This window comes from Mustela erminea, chromosome 11 (assembly GCF_009829155.1).
Source record: "Mustela erminea isolate mMusErm1 chromosome 11, mMusErm1.Pri, whole genome shotgun sequence".
Taxonomy (NCBI): Eukaryota; Metazoa; Chordata; class Mammalia; order Carnivora; family Mustelidae; genus Mustela; species Mustela erminea.
The window spans coordinates 45,507,297-45,522,374 of record NC_045624.1 but is presented as its reverse complement, the minus strand read 5'-3'; the positions used below and the strand labels follow the sequence as shown (position 1 = coordinate 45,522,374).

Genomic DNA, 15,078 nt, shown 5'->3' with positions numbered 1-15,078 from the left:
CTTGAGAGAAAACTATTCAGTTTATAGTAATCAAGGGTTGACTACCTGAGTGGGGAACATGGGCAGGTAGTAGGGCTCACGAGTTCTGTTTGTGCCATATGTGCTCAATTCTGGGCACAAGCAGGTGAAGGACTGTCGCCTGAATGAAGAGACTCTCAACACATGAGTTTTGCATGCACGCACGCGCGCACACACTCACACACATGCACACACACACCCTTCTTCTGTTCGAGCTCAATATGTATTTAAACAGAGTCTTTCTGGCTTGATGCTCTGTGAGGCCTTTTTCTTAATTATTTGTTTAATTGTGTGTATCGGGCTGTGGGCTAGTTCAACAAGAGCTGGATGAATTGTGCTATCTCTCAGAGAAGTTACTCCTGTTCATCCCTCTCTCCAAAATCAGTGATGGGGAAGGGTCGGATTGAAACCAGATTCCATGGAATGTGTGTGTAAGAACACAGTAGTTCCTTTAAAATCTAGGTTGGACTTCAAGACATTCAGATACAATGAGGAGGTATGTCCAGAGAGGTCATCTGTGCCTGACTTATGCAGGAGTCCAGGACCTTAATATTGCTTAACAACTCATAATCGTAAAATACAGAACATAGCTGGAAGTTCCAGAAAAGGAATTCATTGCCAAGTCATAAAAATAGAGAATTGCTTGAGATGGTACTAGAGATGTCAGATGTCAAATGATCTTTGTGACAACAACTTGCAAAATTATTTTGTTCAGTAAATACTTTAAATCACTTTTAGACCTTTATTTATTTTTCCCTAAAACAGTATAAATTTAGGGTAACAGTAGTGATTGTTTTAGCTAATGGCTTCTATTCATGAGAGAGCTGAGTGCCCTAGAAATAAATCCAAATTATCTCTGGATAGTTGCACTTAACCTTCTATCACCAGCAAAAACTATTAATCTGTACCTCCTGACTGAACCATAAGAGAGGGCCTTTGCTTGGAGAGGGGAGAGATGAGTTGTCACTTAAGTCACTCAGTCCTGTTGCTACTGTCCTTGAGGGTTATATCATTTTCTGGAAGCTGGTTGAACAGAATGGATTCAGTGTTCAGTACATCTACCAATGAAACAGTGGAGTGTTTGTCTTCCCCCTCACTCCTTGAAGTTTGCCATTTGAGCTGTTTGAGAGGAACGTTCCTGTCCTTGGCCTGAATTCTCATGTCCATGTGTGGTTCAGGCTCTGACACTACCTACGGGTACAGTCACCTTGGGCAATTTGTATAAACAAAGCTGACAAGCCTTCACCATTGGAGAAACTTCATGTCCTCATTTAAAAAGAAAGAAGCAGGGGCACCTGGGTGGCTCAGTGGGTTGAAGCCTCTGCCTTTGGCTCTGGTCATGGTCTCAGGGTCTTGGGATCAAGCCCCGCATCCAGCTCTCTGCTCAGCAGGGAGCCTGTTCCCCCATCCCCTCTGCCTACTTGTGATCTCTGTCTGTCAAATAAATAAATAAAATTAAAAAAAAAAAGAAAGAAGCAGCCCTCTGTCAGCAGAGCTTTAAGCAGATAGATGGACCTGCGTTGGGCCCAGTGGGGTGGCTGGCATTTGTGTTAAGTGGAAAGGCCAATGGGAGAGCCAGTTCTGGCCTGATTTTTAAATCTGAGGCCACTCCAAGCTGACTAGAGAGGAGATTGCAGAACTACAGCCCTGGACAGTGGCTTGAGAGGCCGCAGTCCTCGTCATGTGCAATTGGATTTCAAAGAGAAAGGGGTCCGTTTGAGTGAGCAAATGTCTGTCTACTCTGTGGGAGCCCGCACTCTGTAATGCGTGTGCTCGGGGCAGGGACAGTGTAGTCAAGACTAGCTGTGGGGGAACCCTCACATGGGGTTGTGGTTCCTTTTGGTGTTTTCCCTACTATTCTATTGTTGGAACTTTCTTACCATGTGAAATGCTGGACTCATTGCTCCCTCAAAAGGACTTTCCCTTGAAAATGTGAATTTATAAGAACATGTATCCAGTGAGGCAATTAGGTAAGTGGGGCAGGGTGGAGGGTCAAGTGTGCAGTGGGATTTCAGTTTCCCTGGGGGATTTCATGGAGCCACAAACTTATAGGATGGGGGGCGGGGCTGTGCTGGACATAAAGTGCATTCTAGTTCCAACTCTTCCAGAATCTAGCTTTGATGGTCCTAGTGTAGCCTTCCATGTCCCTGTCCCAAGCCACAGCCTGAGCCTGAACCTAATGGAAATTTTGTGAGCATGAGGCTGGGAAGAGAGAGCCCTTCTCTCTGGGAGCCAAAGCTCTGTGCCTCCTCTTGTAACGTTCTGGACTTGGTACAGAAGTGAGCCTGCGTATTTTTCCAGACAGTGTCTGCATTTGTTACGTCTTAAAACTCAACCACCAGCAATTAATGCAAAAACAGTTAGGCTAACTAAAACAACTTAGCCTAATTAAAACCTTTTTTAGTTCATCAAAACCCACTGTTCTGCATCTGAGTGTGAGTTAATTGATAGATTAAGCGCAGTGAGCTTTTGGGAAAGGGAGGGGAAGCTTTTAAAAAAAAAATCCTTATTAACATTCTTTTAGAAATTGAGACCAGACCTTCCATTTTTTTCTCTAAAGAATTCTGGAGCAAGCTTACAAACCTGACCTCTTGGTTAGTAACAGCTCCCCAGTGCCTATCCTGACTGCTTTTTCTCCTGTATGCCTCATTCAGACCATCAACTCCATGCTCCCCGGGTATTTAGAATCAGGCCCCCACCCTGGTCCAGCCATCACCATTTCCCCACTGGTTTATTTCAAGACTCTGAAATTTATTTCAAGACTCTGAACTCTGTTTCACAACCTGTTTTCAACACAGCAGCACAGGTGATCCCACTGGTCCTACAAATTCAGACTCAGTGGCTTTTCTGCTCATTCAAGAATCAAACCTGTGTGGTCTCCCCCATCTCCCTCCCCACCAACCTACACACACACACACACACACACACCCCATCTCCCTCCCCACCAACCTACACACACACACACACACACACACACACACACACACCCCATCTCCCTCCCCACCAACCTACACACACACACACGGCCTTGGCACTGACTTTTCCATCTGTCTGCAGTGCTTCCTGCCAGGACTGGATGCTCACGAGGACTCCCCCCGTTCTCAGAAATGAGGGCTCCCCAATGATTCCACTTACAGTTTAAACCTTGAGCCATACCTTCCTCCCTTCATATTCAAACACATACACAATTTATATCCCATTCCTTGTTTATTTTGTCCCCTTTATCGGTTAACGCTGTATAGCATATTTTCCTTCTGTATCTTGTTTTTCACTCTCCACATCAGGATGTACGTTCCCTGAGGCCTGGGGTTTGGGTCTGTTTTGTTCATGGCTATATGCCTGTGATGCCCAGAAGAGTGTGAGCACTCAGTAGATGCTCAATAAATATTTGACGTAAGAATGAATATTCTCCAGGGTGGCTCCCACAATCAGTGTTTGGGTGTAAAAACTGACTTACTTCAGAATGTCTACTCCCTAACGCACATACCTAACTCAGCTCTTGGCTCAAAAGGCAGGTCCTCACTCGGGAAAAGCCCGACAGTCACCGAGTTGTTCGTGCCGAGACAGGTTCACAAATTCAGTATATTGTAGTGGCCTCGATCGGGGACACCGACTCTCAGAACTCCGCGGAATACATCAGGGAATCCCCAGTTTGAGGAACTGTAGCTCATGTGTTGTATGATTAAACTGTCTTTCATTGACACTATGAAAAGGGTGTTTTAAGGTCAAATATTTTTTAAGATGATTACTAAATTTTTAAGACTCTTAAGTCTTAAAAGTCTTTTTAAGATTTTTTAATCTTAGCTTTTTAAGATTATAACTTAATCTAGCTTTTTAAGATTCTAACTAAAATGAAAGTAGTAAATTTAAAAATTCTTATAAAGTCTAGACTCTGAGAAGAAGTTCGAGGCAGAGAAACTCTAAGACTTCAAGGCCCTTTAGGGACAAGAGTTTCCGGGTCTGGGTTAGACTCCCTGAGAGGAATCGGAAGCTCAGGGTAGCCAGCATTTTTTTTTTCTTTTTTCCTTTATAAGCTGAGTTTTTCTATATTGCTGGATTTTTAAGATGCTTAAGTGAGAAAGTACATGGGAAAACATTTAGTCCGGTGTGCTATGCTGAGGCATGTGTGGTGTTCCCTTCTTTCCTTTCTCCCTCCGAGTTCAGTGCAGTAACATATCTGGCCCTACTACGTGCGCTAATTCGTGTACTGTTGTGGTTCATTCCACTGTGCTTCGGCAGAAGCTTCCTCTAGCAATCTCACTTAGAAAGCTCCTTCCTACGCGGCACCAAGAGGAGTCCCCCCAAGGGACTAAGACTGTATGAACACAGTGGTATTCAGATTCATTCTTTGGGACCCTTTGTTCAAGTAAAATCTCTCTTGGAACCTTGACATTTCCTGGGTACTGGCATTTCAGGGCAGGGGCAGACAAAGCTCTGGCCGGAGATCAACCTACATACAGTAGGTGGTGCAGGAAAGGCAGAGCTGCATCCTGCAGGGGAGAGGTGGGCAGAGCAGGAGATGTAGCGAGCTGAGGGCCTTGTGTGCCAGGGAAGGAAGGAAGGAAGGAGGGAGAAGGACCCTCCTGGGTGAGCAGCGCTCCTGGAGCCTGTTAAAAGTGTGAAATCACACCCCCGGGACTGCGTTTCAGGAGGTCTGGAGTGGGCTCAGAACCATGTGTGATGCAGAGTGCCCGCTCCCTCTAACACAGGCAGGCTTGAGCTCTGCCCATGTGGGAGCTCTTTAATTAGTTTCATGAGAGTGTCTTTATTTCATCTTGAGGTCACGGGCTTTTAAACTTGGGTCTGTGGTTCTTTTGAGGATTTCTGTAAAGATTTTCTGCACTATTTAATGTGTAATATTTGCACATTTCATATATTTATATTTTTCTAGGTAGGGAAAGAATCCACATTCTAAGGAATGGCCTTTTCTCTTCATTCCTTCAGATGGCAATGAGGGAAACTAAGGCAGGAAGAATATGACTAAGAATCACATACACATGGGACCCACTGATGCACATGTGAGACACATAGAACATGACCTTCAAGGGTCTCATGATTCATGTTTTACTAGATAAGAAAGTGTAAACTTATCTTGACAACAGCCAGACCTCCAAGGTTCTGTAAAGCTTACTTTCAACATACACAAAAGAGACTTGGCCCTAACCCCCACTAACTACAAAGTATATATTAGACACTCTTTACACTCACAAGGGCAGTTCTTTCTGCCCGTGGGTCCTGTCCCCGTGCTTAGAATACTAAAAGCACCTTTTTGCACTGTGAAATGTCTCAAGAATTCTTTCTTGAGCTTCATGCTCGATGATCCCGCATCATAAAGACTTTAACGTTTAGTAGGTGTGCAGTGTTGAGGGTGTGGAGTGGGGGATAGCCCAGAATCTGTTTCAAACTGAGGATTGATATGGATGTGGAGACCCAGGGCCGGGGGAGTCCATGAGCTTGGGGACTAGAGGCACAGATTCCATAGTGCATGCTTTGGAAAGGCCCAGAAGGATAAACTATTTGGGCCAAGCTAGAGGAATAAGGAAAGGGTCCCTATCCCTCAAGGGTCCACCACCAGCCTTCTCCAGCGGACATGGAGACTAGAACTGCGGGGAGCAGGAAGAAATGACAAGTCTTTGAATTTGTCTTCTTGGGCAGAGGGGCCTCCATGGGGATCCGTGATGTTGGGTTGTTCCTCACACACGGTTGGGCCTCAGAGAGCCAGAGAAAGGTTCTGTTGGTGCTGGGCAGAACTAATTATGAAGCACAATTAATTACTTTCTTGTTTTCACAGCAGAAACAGAGGGATGGTTTTCTTCCAGAGCTGATGCCTCTTCCTGCTCACTCATTTGTCCAGCCAGCAGTTATCAGAGACTGGATGCAGGACTTGGCTTCAGAAGGTCTCTCTGCTTGGGCTCCCTTTGCAAAGTACAGTAGCTAACATTCTAAAATGTCTGGGCCCTGGCTTTCATTGTTCATTTATCCAGGCAGTTCATTCTTCTGTGGCTCCTGCTATGTCATCAGACAAATGCGAGTTTTAAGCAGGGTGATCATAAAGTCAGTTGTCTAAGCCAGGACATGTGGTTGGGAGAGGTGCTTCCACTCCCCAGGGACAGGGCTGTGGGCTCAAACCTAGACAGGGGGGCACAGGTCTGGTCCCCTACCTCCACCCAGTAGGAAGACAGTGCCCATTGAGGCATAGGGCCCCATGGTGTGAGATTAATAGGCGGACACCTGCAGGGGAGTCTTGGAAGAATGGAGAGCCTCTCCTCCTCCAATTTTCTGCTTGCACATGGAGAGGGGATGCCCTCAGGCTTGGCCTAGCCCTCGGCTTTGGTGGTGGTGGGGTATGGAGCCGGAGAATGGATTTTCCTGCACTGTAAAGCTAATAGATCTCGGATTCTTTGTACTTTTGGTCTGTTCTGCTCATACTAGACTCTAGCCTATGAGTTACCAGTTGTAGGTGGAACAAATGCGAAAGGCCAGTTTAGTCAATGAATGTTTCTAGAGCTCCTACTGGGTGCAGAGCTCTTGTGGACGTAAGTGGCAGCACAGGCCTTGAGCAATTCCAGCCTGGCAGTGGAGCCTGGCATGGACTGCCGTATAGGTTCCCAGGTGGGACTTGTCTGACCAACGCTGGTAGGAAGGCTTCCTGGAAGAGAGGCTCTTTGGTCCTGTAGAACGGACAGGATTCACTAGTTGGGAGTCCACTGTGGTGGTTCTGTGGGGTGGGAAGTGTGCTGCAGATCTGTGGGAGGGTTTCAGGCTCGGAGCAAAGAAATCCCTACCAACAATGTCCGGGGTAAACTCAGTCAGCATGGGGCAGGGACCTCAGCTTGCTCTCAGCCGATCCCTCCTGCTAACTAACATCTCTGAGTGGGGTGGCTTCCTCTGGAGAATTATTGGCATTTCCGGGGCAGAGCTGGAAACCGTAATCAGCATATTGCTGTATACACTTACATGTTTTGTACCTGCCTCTTTCTTCCTGCTCTAGTGGCCTTCTCTTCGAGGTTTCTGGAAAGGCAGGTCAGGTCACTCACCTTCCCTTTCTATGGTAGTAGTAATAGTAGTAGTAGTAGCAGTAGTAGTAGTAGTAGTGCGTCTGTGCTGGAAAGAAGAGACAAGATGTTTCTTGTTCAGTTCAGTGGCTCCCGCACCAGACAGCAACAGAAACACGGGAGGGGCTTGTGAACATGTAGATTTCTAGATCCCTCGCCAGTCTGGAGACAAAGGTTCCCAAAGTCTGCTCTTAAAGAGCAGCCTTGTTGGTTCTGGTGAGCCAGCCAGGTGTGTTCTCAGAGCCCCTGGCCAGGCTCCCTGGCTGGAGGCACCGCTCTTTTCCACATACCCCTCCCAGATCTTGGCTGAAGTGTCACTTGAGGAAAGGACTCCCCTTGTGCCTTGCAGCCCCCAGGCACGCCCTTTGTCAGCCTCAGACATGTGAAGGGGTGACCTTTTGAGTGACAGCCCCCCTTTCCAGCCTGTCCCCTCACTGCCCATGCACCCCATCTGCCCATGGCGCTCTGAAGATGCTCCGGAAGAAAGAGCAGCAAACACTGGGCTCCTCTTCCAGTTCTGTCTGTCTCTGTGGCAGTCCGGGCTGCCCAGGACTATGGGAAATGGGCAGGGACTAGGGGAAGGCAGCTGAGGTTCTTGTGTCCCCCAAACCTTGTCTGGCTTGAGGCCACCACAGGCGTGGTCTCAGAGCTGTGGAAAATGCAGGGAGCTGAGGAAAGTGCCAGCCGCAGAACCTGACTTGTTCTCAGTCCTTAGGCCTGACGCTCTCCTCACCGCAGCAGACAGAAACGGACACTGGCAGATCCAGCCAGGTAGGGATGCAGAGAACCTCCTTCCTCTTGTCTTTCCCTGGTACCCTTGGGGGGCTATTTCTTCTCAAGTGGATGCTGAGTTTCTTGGAACAGGAACCTTGTGTTACGCGTGCTGTTACTTCCCTATGTGGTGCACAGCGGTGCTCAGTAAATGGGGCACGACTCTGGCTGATGGACGCTTGTGCATTTGGTGGCGGGGTGCCCCTCTGCGTGTCCCCAGGCGTCTCGGTGTCCATCTGGGCTTCCCTCTGCGGCCCTCAGAGTGTTGGCTTCCACATCTGTGAGCCCCGATGTGTGTCTCCTGCTACGTACGTCCACATATTGGTCGTCGGTTTCTGTGAGCCTTGTTTTTCCCCTCGAGGTCCATTTTCCCTTCTGCTGCTAGTCAGCCTCATCCACAGGAGAGCAGGGCGCGTGCGGCTTCAGGCCTCAGATGGAACCTTCACCACAGACCCTCCAGCAGGGACACATCTCACGCTCCGTGCCCCTGGCACAGAGGCCCCACACCTGCCACGCCTGTTGGCCTCCTTGCCTTCCACAGGCTCGGACCCCAGCGGGCACCTCAGAGCACCACTTTGAGTACAGGCCAGGGGGTTGGAGCTGTGTAGGGTCAGGGCTATGGCCACTTGGTGCGAGTGGGGCCAGAAGGCTGGACTGAGGAATCCCCTTGAGGTCTCAAGCCCTCCTCAGCTTTATAAGTGAGGGCAGTGAAAGGGCCCTGAGGGGTCTGGGTGCCAGAACCTGACTCCTAAGGAGGAGCGTCTGCCAACAAGGCCACTTCGCAGGAAAGCCCGCTCAGCGAGGGACTGTCCACGCTGAGGCAGCTGCTCACGAGGCCTGGCTTGGCTGGGAGGAACCTCACGAGGTTCCCCAGCGGGAGATCCACAGAGGGCCTCCTGGCTCTGCTGGCATTTCATAGCCAGAGGCCCGGCTGGGGGCATGACCGAGGGCCCCAGGGGTGAGGGGATATGTGTCAATCAGCACAGGACCAACGAGGGGCCTTCTCTGAACGGAAGCGGGAACAGGCCACACTGCCTGCTAAGCAGAGGCTCGTGACTTGGCTGCTCTGCCAGCTGGGAACTGGGGCCACGCGTGGGGCGAGGAGCCGCATCTGAGGAGCAGCGATGAGGGGTCGGGGCCTGGCACTGCTGTGAGGAGCACTGAGCTCCTTGCTCCACCAGCAGCGATGCTAATGCAAGCAGCAGGATGCCACCTCTGAGCACCAGGGAGCCTTTACAAGGCGCACGAAGAGTTAGTCCTGTGTCTCTAGAAAGCACAGAGCCAGGGAGCCCCCTCCCTTCCCACCAACAGAAGCAAAGCAGGGGGGCCCGGCCGCAGGTCCCTCGGGTGCAGTGCCCAGCCATGAACCTCCCCCCGCTCAGCTGCCCCTGGTAAATGATGGCAGGAGCGCCTGCCCGGGGAAGCCGAGCCTTTGGCAAGTCAAATGTTTTTCAGTTCATTTCTTTCAGCCACATTTAAACAGGACTTAATTAAGTGGTGGGCTGACACATAATTTTTTTGATGATAGATCACTATGCAGTTTTGGGCATATGTCTCAGAAGGAGGTCAGGGACCCTGATATCTACTTATTTATGTGAAAAGGCTTCTCATTCTCAGCATGTGAAGCTATAAAAATGAAAAAGAAAGAAAAGATGCTGAGTCCTGATTTATTCCAGCAATAAATATTCACCCATGGATTCATGAACAATTAAATTCCTATCCATTCCATTCAGATGTGCTTTTGATGGATTTTTCTTTTTAGGTTTAACATTTGCCTTACAAAAACTTTAAGTGTCTGTGTTGTATTAATCAATTGTATCCTATATTTTATATCAAAAATAGTTGTGGTAACTCAATCCAGAAGACTTCTTTTTTTAATCTCTCACAAATTTTAGTCACAGATAATTAAATATTTCTATTTCAATTTCCAAATATATTTTGTGGCAGAGAAGTAGGAGAAGGTAATCAAGGAAAGACTTTAACCCATAAAAACACTGCATTAGTATAAAATCCTATGGGGGAAATGGAATGAAGATACAAGTTCCAAAAAAGAAGGGACAATGTAAAATTTCCAGCTGTTGAGGAAGAGCTGGTTAGCTTGTTTTTTTCAAACAGAAGAGCCTGGCTATTAAATCACGGCTGTGTTTGGATTCTTAGTGATGTATTTTAAAGTGTTTTGGCAGTTTTATTTTAAAATGTAAATATTTGCCAAAAGCCAGAAATCACCTCTTGCCAATTTAAAAGTCTAAATAATATTAGATGTCAACTGAAGAATATGCAAGATGGGATAATTATTTTAAAAAATATGTTGGTGGTATTCCCAGAGCAAAAGCTCTTTTGAACCCCGACCTGATGGCTCCTGCCTCCTCTTGTCCACTCCAACCCTCTCCTGGAAACGTCCTGTGGTATTGTTCGTGGATACTGTGGGGTGTGGTCTACACCTGCTTCCGGATTTCAGACACTGGCTTTGGGACAGAGCTATGGCGTGCTGGGTGAATTGCCCCTCTCTCCTCTGTGCTGAATTAAACTGCTGTTGGTAGGAGAGGAGGGGTAAAGACTCTTGGGGGAATAAGGAAGGGACAGGCTGGCAGACACACAGGTCAGAGAGGAGAACCAGCCCTAGGCCAGGGCCGTGGGCTCTGCAAATGAGAATGGATCCAGCTCCCCCTCCTTGGCCACAGCACCCCTTCGTATGCCTGGTTGACTTGACCTGAGGGAAGGCTGTTTCCACAGAGGCATGGTTTATTTCACAGAGAGCCGAGATGTTTCTGAAGGGGAGGCTGAATCGAAGCCCAGTCTAAAGTGGGAGGTGGGAGATTTGTTCCAATCACCGAAGACCTAGTTGGTTTTCGACTCCTTGCCCCCGGCCACCATGCTTCTCCTCCTCACTTCATCTGTACTATGTATCTGGTGGCTTAAGAGCGTAGGGTTATCCTAGCTGCATCTTCCTCCTCTAGTGTCCCTCCCCAAGGCCCTGAGTCTGTGGACTAGGTTGAGAAAAGCTCTCCTGGGACAGGAAGCAGCATCTTTTCCAGGACCCAGGGACAGGAGGATGGGTGGGGACGGGCAGAGAGATGGCCTGCTCTGGGGTGGGGTAGGTGAGAGCCCGTGGGAGGAAACCAAACGAATTCCTTGCTTCCAGCTGCTGTGCCCTGCCCCCTCCACTGCAGAGGCCAGCCTGAGCTGGGAGGCAGAAGGCAGGGAGCAGGGAGCAAGGTCAGATGTTACCCTGCTGTTGGTGGGAAAGCCTGCACAGAGTGGGGAGTCCCCGCTCTGCCATGAATGAGCTGTGTGGCTTGGACAGGCCCTTCCTGGAGCTGGGCCTGTTTCCTTGCCTGTGAGTGGGGCTATAGTGAGGATGCCAGGAGAGAGGCTGGTGTGGGCAAATGCCTGAAGACATGTGACCCGCTCTTCTGCAGGGATAGGTGTCTCTGTGACATCCCTCTGCTCCCTCGGCACTGAGACAGGTACCTAGTGGGCCTGGCTCCGGAGAGCCTCTCCCGCTGCCCGCTGCTGCACACCCCTCTCTAGCAGGGCTGGCCAGCTGATCTCTCCCCTCCCTTGTGCCCCCACCAGGGCCTGAGCTGTGAGGTGGCAAAGTGAACCCAGAGAGAGGCACCCCACGGGATAGGGAAGCTGTCCTGATGGTGAGTGATGAGTGAGCGGGGTGACGGGGGGGCTCACAGGGCGGCCGTCTGCTTGATGCTGTGGAAGCTGATCCGTGTGGGCGACGTGGGGATGGACATGGCCCGGGCCACAGGCACTCGGAGGGAGTGATGGTCCTGCCAGCGGTGCCACCTTTTCCTCACAGCCGAGCGCACCTGCGGGGGGGTGGGGGTGGGCGGCGGCTCAGCAGGGCCTGCAGGTGCCAATCCCAGAACCAGGAGCCTTCTCTCCTGCTCCTACCCCTTGCGGGGCCCTTAAAGGGAGAGAGGCTGGGGTGCCCTCCCGACCACCATTGTCATACCCAGGGAGGCACTGGCCGGTTCCAAAAGCAGGTCCTTCCCCTGTAGCCGTTAGCCTCTGAAGCTCCTGCCCTCTGTCCTCACCCCTCCTGGAGAAACTCCCCGCTCACCCCTCCTTGGGGCGCACTGCCCTCCCTCCGCCATCTCCTCTTTATGGTGGGACCCAAACCCCAGCTTCGAACATCTGCTTCTGGCTCTCCTGGCGTCTGGAGACCTTTGAGCTCTCCTTACATACTTGGCATCCCTGTCCCTCCTGAAAGCCCTTCCTCCAGCCTCGTCCCCCAGCAGACAGCCCCTGCCTCACTGGCCATAGCCCATAGTGTGCGCTGCTGAGACAGAAAGTCAAGCTAACAGTTCCAGTCATTTCAAAACCTGATCGTGGCCGGTGCCGTATTATTCTCATTGGTATTGGAACTAAAGGATTTTTCTGCAAAATGGGTGGTGTCCCCCACATGCTAGCCTAGCACAGGGCTGACCAGAATAAATGCCCCAGAGTCACTGTGCGTTTTCTTTGAAAGCTTTCTCCCTGCCCTCCAGCCCAGGCCAGTCTCTACTGTCGGCCTTGCCTGTGTCGGGGTCTGCTTTGATTGACAGAGACCCAGGCGGACAGAGAGTGGCACTCTCTGCAGAGGCAGGGGAAGTGTCTCTGCATGGCACTTACCTTGAGTGTTTGGAAGCTCTCAGGACCTGGGGCTGTGTCTACTCTTGGTCCCATAACCCACTGTGGGTCCTCACCCAGCACAGGCTGGTGTGAGCCTCTGTCCCAAGCTGCTTATGCTGAGATTCTGGGCTGTGTGAGCTAAGCAGCCTGTCCCCAGTGCCTTGTTGCCTGGTGTTGGCCCCAAGCTGTGTGATCTGTTCCGTGGTGGGGGAATGTGCTGGTGTCTCTCCTACTCCCTGCGTCCATAAGGGCCTGGATGCGTGGTTCACACCTGACTCACTCCTGCAATGCCTCCCCATTACCAGTGGTGTTCCGGCATCTGTCTCCAGTGGGACCCTGTAGCCAGGGCTCCCCGCTCACCCATCTCTCCAAGTGCCTTTGTGAAGTGCTGGCCTTTGTGAAGGGGACCTTCTAAACTGGTTGGAGACCCTCAGGTAGGATTTCTGTTTCCCAAATCTCAGTGGTTTCTCCGGCCGCCCCCTCCCCTGTCCAGGGCAGAGCTGAGCAGAGTCAGGGACCCCGGGCCTCCCTAAAGGCTGGGCGGCTCCCCTGAGCTGGGAACTGAGGACTGCCCGGGAGCCTGGCCTCCTACCTCTCCATTGAAGAAGCAGTAGAAGACAGACACAAAGAAACCCTGGAAAGGAAGGAGGGAGGATCAGTGACCTGCTTGGGGAGCGACTCTGCAGGGACAGCTGGGAATACCTGGACCCAGAGGCTCCGAGCTCGGGGGCAGCCCACCCTCATGGTACGGGTGTCCCAGGGCTCACTGCGAGTGACAGGCTGTCAAAAACCCTCAGAACAGGCGCTGGGCCACAGGCTAGGGTAATGGACACCTGACCCCTGAGGTGGGGGTGCCAGGGTGCAGGGTTGGGGTTCTATTTCATGTGAACCGTGTCCCCTGTGAGGTCTCTGTGAGGACACCGGTGCCCCATCTGGTCTCATGCCCCACCTGGAACGACTGCAGGAAGGAGTTGAAATAGATGAACACGATCTGCGACAGGTCGTCCTCCCCAGGGTTGACGAAGAAGAGCATGTAGGTGATACCCAGGAGGGGCAGGAGAACCAGGGTGGCCTTGACCGCCTTCCTAGGGGTGTGACAGGGCGACAAAGCTGGTCTGAGCCCACACTGGCCCTCACTCAGGTGCTGAGCAAGCTCCCTGGCTGAGGCCTGTGAGGGTTTGGAGGGCCCAGCCTAGATGCCTCACTTCTGCTCTCGGGGGGTTAAGACACCCGTCATTCACCTGTACTGGATTGTCTCCGATGTCGTGGATGCTCGGAGTTTTGTCATGAGGATCCTGACGATGTTGAAAAGAAATACAAAATTGATCTGGAGGGAGGGAAGGCAAAAAAGAAAGGACCGTGAGGTAGGGAATGAACTGAGAGGCAGCCACTTCCCCCCATAACCCACTGGGCCCCGTGTCCCATGCACACATCCCACCCGTCACCCCAGTCCCTGCCTGCGGTCCCAAGGCCTCTGCTTCTCCCTTATCAGGATGGGCAGAATTCCCCCTTCCCGGAGGGCTCTAGGGCTGGCGTCTCCACCTCCAGACCCCGGTGGGGGAAAGCGGCTTTGGAGGCAGGGACCAAGGACACCAAGGTCACTTCTCTTGAGGCACAGCTCCTCAGAAAGTCCCCCAACACCTGCCCCACTTGGCGAAGCCACAGGAGCTGGCCAGGCCTCCGCCCCAGTCCCTTGCCCTGCCTGCTATAGGGTCCCCCCCCCTTGTCGATTGAGGGTTCCCTCTGAGGCCCTGCTTCCCTGGGGGAATGGACCTGGCCAGAGGGAGTGACTAATCCCTCACCAAACCTCCCTTGTCCCCAGGAAAACACTTCTCAAGCATATCTGAGGCAATGAAGATGAATGGGCTGCTGCGCTGGCTCCAGGGCTCCTGGAAGAGCCTCATTTATCTTCATTTCAAGCCTTTTGTTGGTGCCAGAGCCCATGCACCCAGTCTTTTCCCAGGACCTGTCCGGGCCACCCTAGCCAGGCTCGTGCTGTGGATGGTTACCGTGGGCCTGCCAGCGTCCCGTCCATCTGCGCCAGCTTGTCTCTGTGACGGTGCGCTGCCCTCCAAACACTTCTGGGGTGGGGGGGTTCTGTCTCTGTGCTTGTGTGAGTGTGTGCATATGAGAGCCTGCGAATCTGGGGACGTGGGCATGCCAGGGCTTCTCCACACCTATCTCCAAACGTGAGCAGACAGGAAAGAGAGATTCCCTTCCTTGGGAGTCTCTCCCGAGGAAGTGACCATGGGTCAGAGAGCATCTGCTGGCTCACACGTATGCACCTGTGTGAGTACGTGTGTGTGTGTGTGTGTGTGTGTGTGTGTGTGCATGCACAGACACACACACCCACATTCTGCCCGAGGCTCTGTCCCAAGAGTCCGTCACTTCTTGAGGCTCCTAAGTTCTGGATCCCAGGCTGAGAGTGGGGACGCCGGGAGACACCCCGGGACAGACAGCCCTGTGGCCTCTGCAGGACCCCTAAGTGGGAGGATGTTCTGGGGGCCTGGAGGGAAAATATATTCTCATTTCTGGCACATTCCCTACATGCAACCATCCTTCCATCCAGCCATCCACCTAAACACCTACTCGACCATGCCTTCACCTC

The 15,078-nt window shown here is 51.5% G+C and overlaps 1 protein-coding gene across 8 annotated transcripts in view; it reads right to left on the bottom strand.

Annotated features, from left to right (window-relative positions):
- Positions 1 to 8,743: 8,743 nt before the first annotated feature.
- The window catches only part of CRHR2 (corticotropin releasing hormone receptor 2), a 47,400-nt gene continuing 41,065 nt past the window's right edge, over positions 8,744 to 15,078 (bottom strand). For 7 of the 8 annotated variants that reach the window (XM_032305582.1, XM_032305583.1, XM_032305588.1 and 4 more), the window contains 4 exons: positions 13,712 to 13,797; positions 13,420 to 13,555; positions 13,063 to 13,104; positions 8,744 to 11,665 (listed from right to left, as the gene is read on the bottom strand). In XM_032305582.1, coding sequence (XP_032161473.1) covers positions 11,525 to 11,665; positions 13,063 to 13,104; positions 13,420 to 13,555; positions 13,712 to 13,797 — 405 coding nt within the window. In that variant the 3' untranslated portion in view covers positions 8,744 to 11,524. The remainder of the gene's footprint in view (positions 11,666 to 13,062; positions 13,105 to 13,419; positions 13,556 to 13,711; positions 13,798 to 15,078) is intronic. The other variant, XM_032305585.1, reaches the window with a different exon arrangement.